Source organism: Acipenser ruthenus, unplaced genomic scaffold (genome assembly GCF_902713425.1).
Source record: "Acipenser ruthenus unplaced genomic scaffold, fAciRut3.2 maternal haplotype, whole genome shotgun sequence".
Lineage (NCBI taxonomy): Eukaryota > Metazoa > Chordata > Actinopteri > Acipenseriformes > Acipenseridae > Acipenser > Acipenser ruthenus.
The window spans coordinates 3,915-13,120 of record NW_026707902.1 but is presented as its reverse complement, the minus strand read 5'-3'; the positions used below and the strand labels follow the sequence as shown (position 1 = coordinate 13,120).

Below are 9,206 nucleotides of genomic sequence, written 5' to 3'. Positions count from 1 at the left end.
TAGTACCGGTATATTATTTTATTTTGTGTTTGAGTTTGTTTACCGTGATAGGGCTGTAAAGATGTAACATCTCATTTACAATGTTCCATATTCAACCCATTAATCAACATACATGATAATAGTTATTATTGGGGGCTAAAGTTATAAACCACAATGTAGATAGTTATAAGAAACCAAAGGTTGTACTTAGTGAAAACAGAGGCATGGTTTTGGCTATGCTGTTCTGTTCAATCACTGGTTACCACATACAGTATGTTACAGCTTTTTATATGTTTATATTGATGGCACTGAGATGTAGTAAAACCTCTAGAGCAGGGGTTCTCAAACTTTTTTTGCTGGGCCCCCATTTGGAAATGTTTCAGGCTGTGATGACCCCCCACCCCCACCCCGCGGTGCGATATCATATGAAATGACTGTACATCAGTGATTCTGCTAGCAACAACACTTAACAAGTAACACACCCCAGGCAACATCATACTTTGCTCTACTTATCGGCCTGAAGAAACATGTATTTGTGGCAAGCACAATATAGGAGACAGAATTACTCTCCCTCAGCCTAAAGAAACATTTATGTGTGTAAAATAAAATATAAGACCTACATCTCAGACAGTGGTGATTCTAGAGTATAGCACACAGGGGGGCACCAAGGGGGCCCCAGTTTAATTATGGAGGGGCACTTTAGGGGTTCTACAGTGTTTTCACATCTAATAAAACACCCCACAAAAACATCTGTGTTAATTAAAAATAAAAAATCTGCATTAAATGCAGCGGGGAAAAATCACACACACACACACAATTGTATGCCTTCCTACAATTTAGCGAATTCTGAAGTGCCTTGAATCCCCTTAACTTTAGTATTAACTATAAAATAAAAATAAAAACTGCCATCTTCATTTTTTTCTATATAAGTTTTTTTTTATATCTTTTATTAATATCGCCTTCACTCTCTCAACCAAATCAGTAATAACGATCTTCTGTTCAGTATTCCTGCCAAGGCGATTACTCGAATACCAAAAAGATAGTCGAGTTTTAACAATTATTAAAGCTCAGCTGTGGAGCAATAATAAATATTAAACAGGTTTGTATAATTTGAATCTATTTAATTAATTTTGAAAGACATTTAAAAATGGCAGATTTTTTTTGTTGTTGTTTTTTTGAGCTTTTAAAAACGTATAATAAAAGTATAATTAACACTCCATACAGCTAAAAAGACACTAACTGTCCAGAACCAAGCTTTAAAAAAAAAAAAACGAGGATATTAAGCAAAACAGCCACTTTCACGTGTTAATTTGGAAAAACCCGAGTAAAGAAACGATTGCATTTAATCTACCGAACCAAAAGCAATTGCCAACGTTTTCTACATTTTATTTGCAACTACAGTATACTAGTCTGTCACAATGCGTGCGACTTAGTAAGAAAACTTGCAACAAAAAAACTACAGACCGATAAGTTATTCATTATTATTTTGAAAGCTTTTTCTGATTAAATAGTATAATGCACTTTTGATTTAAACAAACATGTTAAGTTCCTGACAGGGTTTGTAATAAACAGATGACTTTTATAACAAATATGATTTTTATACAGACGATTAACTTCCACTCACCTTCCCACGAACGCATTATTTTGCCATTTACTGCTTAGCTGGATACGGTTACTGAGCATCTATATTTAAAAAAAAAAAAAAAAACCAAAATCGGGACCCCCAGATTGAGAAACGCTGTTTAAGATACAGCTAATCATCAGAGTATAAAAAAGTATAGGATCAATATGCAAGTGCCTTTAATCTGGTCTTATTTCCACTGTCGCAGTGGATTTGAAGGGCCAAGTATATATGCTAAATATACATCAGGTGAATTTATAATGACCTGTCAAACCATAAAGAAGAGATACAGCCCCTTTACTCTTGACCCCTCCAAGTACATTGTGGAATTTCACACATCGGCAAATCTAGATGTGCTGAGAAAGCTGCAGTGGTCCTACAGCGTAACAGTGGTTTCAAATGATGCGGTGGCAGAATGGTAACATTATTCATGTTTTACAATGGTTGTATATGGCTTTTTGGGATAAAAAAAAAAAAAAAAAACAAAAAACTACTGTACTGTACAACATTATAATTGATAATTGGCCCATTTTCATTGTGAATAAGAACTAAATGTAATTCCATGTAGTTTTATCTAAATGTACCCATTTATAGGATTCTTTTTAATGCATTGTTGTAAAAACGATGTTTTCTAATACAGCTGTAGTTTTTTTTAAATAACACATTTTATTTACATGTTTGAAAAAAAAATATCCTTTATGTAATTACTGTGTATACAAATTAGGGCTGTTTCTCAAGGTTCAAAGAGTTTCTCAAGGTTCAAAAGAACGACTTGCAGCTATGAATTGGTTAACCCTCATAAGGACATGTTGGAAAACGGACTTTCCTGGTAACCTGGGGTCCAACCGGACCACAGAAATAAAACAACGTATAACTAACAACTGGAGTAAATGAACGAATGAAAATATGTATATGATTTGGTATAATGTGTTGTTTATGCTATGCAAAATGGATAAGACGCCCAATGCACACAGCTGTCTCCTAGCAAGTGAAGGCACCACTGTATTCTGGACGCTGTAGTTTATTCTAGGAACATGTCATCAAGGCACATGAGATATCATTGGAAAGCCCAAAGCCTCTTTCATGTGGTATACTGACTGTGTTCCTACCATTTTTGAGTTACAGGCATTTGAACATACCTACAGATTTGCTGCACGTTACAGCACTGGAGCACTGAATGAGGGGGTGGTAGAAAGTACGCATATGGGCATGTCTGACATCAATGGAGTGTGACAAGCCTGCACTTTTAAATGACGTTGAAACCGGAACGCTATCTGTTGAAGCGACCAAGTAATAGGCAACAAACAAAACTTAGGAGCTGACTCATGTCACATGACTCAAGCCTTAGGTTCGGTTTGCTGTAGTTTTGCTTAGGAACGTGTGTTCTGGACATAAGATACATCATTGGAAAGCTCCAAATCTGTACTTTCAAACAAGCCAGGAAGCTAGCTATTACACTGCCCCAGATATTCACGTAAGAAGGTTGGGCCCACTGATACACTAAGCCTGGGGTCCAATACAGACCCGAAACCTAAAACAATTTGGGAAATTCGACAAGGCTACCTGGACTAGAATTATCCTTTGCATAGTGTAACAGGATGGGTGTCTGACAACTACCTAAAAGTAAACACAAGTCACTAGTTCCACACAATAACCGATACTAAAGCACCGTTGGGTCCGAATGGACCCCAGATTACCTTATGAGGATTAAGAAAAGCTGTTAGGAAAAAAAAAAAACATTTCTGTTGGTATGTATTTTCTTGAAATGTAAGAAAAGTTAAACAAGCCTGCTGTGTCATTTTACTTCATTTTAAAGTAAAAAGAAAATTAATAGAATTTTATTTGTTTGAAATCCCAGAAAACTAGCAACACTTAGCTACCGTTATTTAATATTAATGTGTGGAATTGTCACAGATACATATCTAAGGTAAGTATTCAGTAATAACATTTGCCTATACTTTGCTTATAGGTTCTTAACACACAGATTTGCCACCTGGACCACCCAAAGGAGCACACAAGATCATACCCAGGGGTAAGTATAAATACTCATATGATTAATTTGAGAAATGCAATTCCATTCACAATGTCCCTCTTTTACTTACTACAATAACCATCAAATTTAAGCTAGCACCAAATAAGACAAATAATAATAACAACAAACAAACCATAGATACAACAATACAAAAACCCAACAAAATACAATAGAAAATAAATTAACAAAAACATACACAGATAATATACGCACAGTCCACTCAGATTTTTCTATTTTTTTTCAAATAAATACATTTCAAGATCTGCTCCTGGGGAGCTCCTACACATTGATTTAAATAATCCTCATCATTATTTTCTGAACCCAGTCACATATGCTTCTTTTTTCAGCTATTCATTATTATTGGGGAAATGTCATACAGTGTGATGTGGTTAACCGTAATAACATGTAATAATGCACAGTGATATGCATATTACAATATAATCTGACATTCCCATTGCAATCCTGTACTACAGTCATCTGTATTTAAATAATAATCTTCATCAACACTGTTTCAAAATGTCCCTTGTATGAACAAGACAGGGTCTCCCCTAATAATGAATACCGGCAAAAAAAAAAAAATAATAATAATAAAAATACATATTTATGCAGTCAATGACATGCACACGTCATGCATGCACTGGTATTTCACGTCAAAGACCGTGAAACCAGTCTTTGGAAAATAAAGGGCATTATTTAAAATGATACTGCTCTGATTCAAACTAAATTGCAACTGAATATTTTACAGCCTACAAAAGAGTGTGTCGGTATCGGGGGAATTATATTTTCGCTTTTCTTTGAAGTTTGAATTTATAAGACAAAAATACATATGTTATGTAAAATTGATGTTTTCGCTTTGTTACGTTTATTGTTATTGTTAATAGTAATCGTTTGATGGGGGTCGGCTGTATTACGATAAGATACGATGTGGTCATGTGATTGGGGTGTTCAGATGAATGAGCTAGATAAATGAACTTGCCTTCCATCGGCTGTATTACGATAAGGTACGATGTGATCATGTGATTGGTGTTCAGATGAATGAGCTAGATGAATGAGCTTGCCTTCCATCGGCCGTATTACGATAAGGTATGATGTGATCATGTGATTGGGGTGTTCAGATGAATGAGCTTGCCTTCGGCAGTATAATGATGCACGGCTGGAGGATCCAGGCTGCAGAGACACACTGTTCAACTCCACTGATTTAACACTACAACTTCTGTCCGAGCCGAAGCGGTGCATCCTGAGAATCCAAAGATTTCCGATGGCGAGTTTTCTCCTATCTCAATAATGTAAAGTCTGCCTCATTATCCCTTCCAAGCTTTCTCTTTTGAAAACGATTGTATTTATTAACAAAATTAATCTAGATTTATTCAGAGACACCGCTCCTTAACACATGTGTATTATTTCTACAATCAATGTTTTTAATTTGCCTGACAAGAGCTCTTTATCGACGCAGTTCTGTCAGAAATTGCAGGCTCAATTTCTGTGGTCCAGTGGTTAAAGAAACAGGCTTGTAACCAGGAGGTCCCCGGTCCAAATCCCACCTCAGCCACTGACTCGTGTGACCCTGAGCAAGTCACTTAACCTCCTTGTGCTCCGTCTTTCGGGTGAGACGTAGTTGTAAGTGAGTCTGCAGCTGATGCATAGTTTACACATCCTAGTCTCTGTAAGTCGCCTTGGATAAAGGCGTCTGCTAAATAAACAAATAATAATAATAATTAAATATGTGATTTAAAACCAAGAATAACTAAGATTAACATTTGTAATCTCTTTACAGCTCTAATACAATACTGATTTAAATTGTCTGGTCTGCAAAGATTAAATAAAGCTGATTTGACAGTATTTGCACTATATACATTCACTGGTTTTGGAAAGGATTTCTAAAATACAGGACAAGTCAAGAGTTGCAAAAAGCAATAAACCTCTGAGAAATGCAAAACAATATTCATAGTGAAATCACCCAAAGTACTTTGGAGTCTGCAGGCTGTTTGCAATCTGCTGGCCAACAAATTGAACAAGTATACTAACACCAAGTCGTTGCATGATTTGCGCACCCCCCACCCCCTCCCCCCTCCAAAAAAAAGAAAAAAAAACTTAAATAGCAATTATAAATCCTTGTAACAGGCCTATCTGCTCAATTAGTTGTTTAGCAACACATCTCCTGTTGCACATCCCAGCTGTTTCCATAAAGGCACACATACACTGAAGAACCAGCAACAGGGCTCTCGTCTGTTCAGGCCTAAAGACAGGCCCAAGACTTTTGAAATATCTGCATACCTGACCCGACCCGACCAGACCATCTCCACAAATATATTCCAAACATACGCTATTGAAACCAAGTACCTTCAGTGTAAAGTCTATTACTGATTCTAGTTAATAAAGATCACTCTCAATTAATCATATCTCATTGATTTACTTCCTTTCCTAGTAATCCAACACTGTGTGATTTAAAAAATGACAACAACAGTCTTCTTCAAAACGTTGTTACCATAAACAGCGACACATAAGATGCTCTTGCAAATTCTTGGCCCAGCTACAGACAAATACATCCATTTTCAGTGTGCCGCTGCAGAAATGAATTTCCTGTCTTTTTGCTGTCATATTTCAGTAATATTTTGCAAGATTTGCATTGTACAAGCCACATGGACTTTTATTATCGCTGAATACAATAATGTCGTAATTTTTCCAAACCATGGACTTAAACGTATCCTTTCCAGCAACGGAACGTTCCACTGCTACACATTCTCCGGTTGATAGGTTTTTCTTTTTTTACTCCTCAGCCTCAATATTTTTAATGTAGAAAATCTCTCCACCGTAAAAATTTTAGTTAAATGACGTCAGGAAAAAAGGAAGCAGGAAGTGAGTTTTAGGAAGCACTTGCACACAGAGAAAAAAAAGAAAAAAATCACTTAAAATTAAAAACGCCATAATCCACTCACTGATAACACACCCACCCTACCCAAACTATAAACTACACCCGACCCAACACTTATTGTCGTGTCCTGTCAGGCTCCGGTCGGGCAGCAAGGATCTACTCTGAACTAAATTTCATTTTGACTTCTTTTTTTTTTTTTACCTTATTAAGTATTAATCAGGAAAACATACCCTCTTTTTTTGTTAACTGTTACAAATCTGTGGGACCACTGGTGAATGCAAACAAGATTAATTCCATTACTGTATAATGGGGTGGACGTCTTCTTATTATATCAGATGCCTCTGTGGCTGACTGAATGTATACAAAATATACTATGTTGTATAATGGGGTGATGTACTTTATAGGTTAATACTGTAAGTCTTTCACTATTAACAGTGAGGCTAGGTTGATGTGGTATAATTCCATTTGTAGTGTAGTAACAACTTCTTTATACATAATTCATTTATTGCATAGTTATAACCTGTAAGAGCGTTCATCGCTGCAGTAGGACAGGTCATAATGTAGCTCATGGAGCCAGATTAGGCTCTGAAGATATCCAATGTTTTTGCTGGACTAACTTACACATTTTTTCGCCTAGGTGTGGATATAGGTCCCACAATGGAGTACAACTACAATGATTCTGAAGAGTTTGACTACAACAGTTTATCAGAATATGTTCCATGTATTAAGGACAACATTGGGTCTACCTTTCTCCCAACAGTTTACTCATTGCTGTTTGTGACAGGACTTATGGGGAATACACTTGTTTTCTGGGTATTGATCAAATGTGTAAAACTAAGGAGCATGACTGATGTTTCTCTTCTGAATTTGGCAGTTTCCGATTTGTTGTTTGTTTTCTCACTTCCATTCCTGGCATGTTATGCAAAAGATCAGTGGATTTTTGGGGGCGTGATGTGTAAAATAATCCTAGGGTGTTACAGTATTGGCTTTTACAGTGGTATCTTTTTTGTAACCCTGATGAGCATCGACAGGTATCTAGCAATAGTCCATGCAGTGTATGCACTAAGAACTAGAACAGTGAAGTATGGTACCATTGCAAGCATTGTGGTTTGGCTAGTATCCTTGTTGGTTTCATTTCCAGAGATAATATACAATCAAAAGATCGATGACAATATAAGCACATGCAGACCTAAGTATCCAGATTCCAACATAAAACCCCTGACAGCAGTTCATATTTTTAAAATGAATGTACTGGGTCTGCTGATCCCATTAGGCATCATTGTTTTCTGTTATTCGTGTATCATAAAAAGATTACTGAGCTGCAGATCCGTCAAAAAGCAAACCATTAAACTTGTTTTTTTAGTAGTCGTAGTATTTTTCTTTTTCTGGACTCCATATAATATTGTTTCCTTTTTGCATGCTTTACGTGTCTTTCATGTATTTGATGATTGTGAAACAGATAAGAGACTTGACTTAAGCCTTCAGGTCACAGAGTCAATAGCCTATGTCCACAGTTGTTTGAACCCATTTATCTATGTGTTTGCTGGAGAAAAGTTTAAGAAGCACCTCTCCAGATTGCTACTCAGATTTATAGACTGTAAGGCATTAAGAGATTTGGAACCAACCACTAGTTCAGTGTACTCAAGATCAACCAGCATAGTTCAGCATTCCTCCAGCAAATACAATTGAATTTTCCTTGTATGCTATATGTATCTGATTTTGTGAAGAAAAAAAAGTGATTTAAAATGCTTCAGTGATTTTACATATGAATATATCATTTTCTGTGTAATTTTGTTATTACATACTAGATGAAAGTCACTTAAATCCAGGAGTCAATTAAGCATTAACTGTCCACTTGTTAAAAAGAGTTGTATTTTTTCTCAAATATAAATTAAGGCTCGACACTTGCAGACAGCTAAAAGAAAAAATGGTTTGGTGTTCATGTAGGTTGTAATTAATAATAGACATGTAAACAATGTAATATTCTGAAAATTGTACAATGGCTATAACTGTACCATATACACTTACTGTTTTTGGAGGTAATAAATTGTACTGAACTTATTGCTGATTGAAAATATAAATTCAGTGTAATTCCGTGCATCTAACCTGTTCATTTTAATGCATTGTTGTAAATATGATGTTTGTTTGTTTTTTTATATCTTAACATAGCTGTATTTTCATGTTTGCAAAAAAATAAAAATTAAAGCTTTTGCATGGATATCAGTATATAAAAAATATTATTTCATTTTCTGACCTAACAGTAAAACTGATTTGGTATTTCAGAATTGTTGTTGTTTTTGGAAATCAATTCCCAAAATACAGGATAATACAGAGGTTGTGCAAAGCTAAATAATATCTGCTGTGAAATCACCTTGACACAACAATCACAAGTTACAGCCTGTTTGCATTCTGCTTCTTTCATAAGCTCACCTATGACTTAGGGGTAGATGTACTAAAGTGCTGCGTCTGTCGCAATCATTGCAAACCAGTCGGAAGTGCAGCGTGCAATGTACTAAACAAACGCAACACTGTTAGCATCATTTTAACAAATGCTTTGCAGCCGCAGTTCTTATTTGCGATTTAGCCTTAAATGAATATGTAATTCTGGCTGTTTCTGCAGAAATTCGCAAAAACAGGGTGGAGATGAGGGATAAAAAATATTGTAATGAGCTGTACTAAAGCTGCGGGCAATTGCAACACTT

General features: G+C 35.9%; 1 protein-coding gene across 1 annotated transcript; it reads left to right on the top strand.

The window, feature by feature from the left end:
- The first annotated feature begins 2,389 nt into the window (after positions 1 to 2,389).
- Positions 2,390 to 8,624, top strand: LOC117399511 (C-C chemokine receptor type 4-like). Its single transcript, XM_033998744.3, has 2 exons — positions 2,390 to 3,632; positions 7,142 to 8,624. The coding sequence occupies exon 2, from the start codon at positions 7,162 to 7,164 to the stop codon at positions 8,191 to 8,193; it is 1,032 nt and encodes a 343-aa protein (XP_033854635.3). The 5' UTR covers positions 2,390 to 3,632; positions 7,142 to 7,161; the 3' UTR covers positions 8,194 to 8,624.
- The last annotated feature ends 582 nt before the right edge of the window (positions 8,625 to 9,206 follow it).

Bases quoted from the DNA above. Each gene is read 5' to 3' on its own strand.
- LOC117399511 (XM_033998744.3), top strand. From the start codon at position 7,162: ATGGAGTACAACTACAATGATTCTGAAGAGTTTGACTACAACAGTTTA.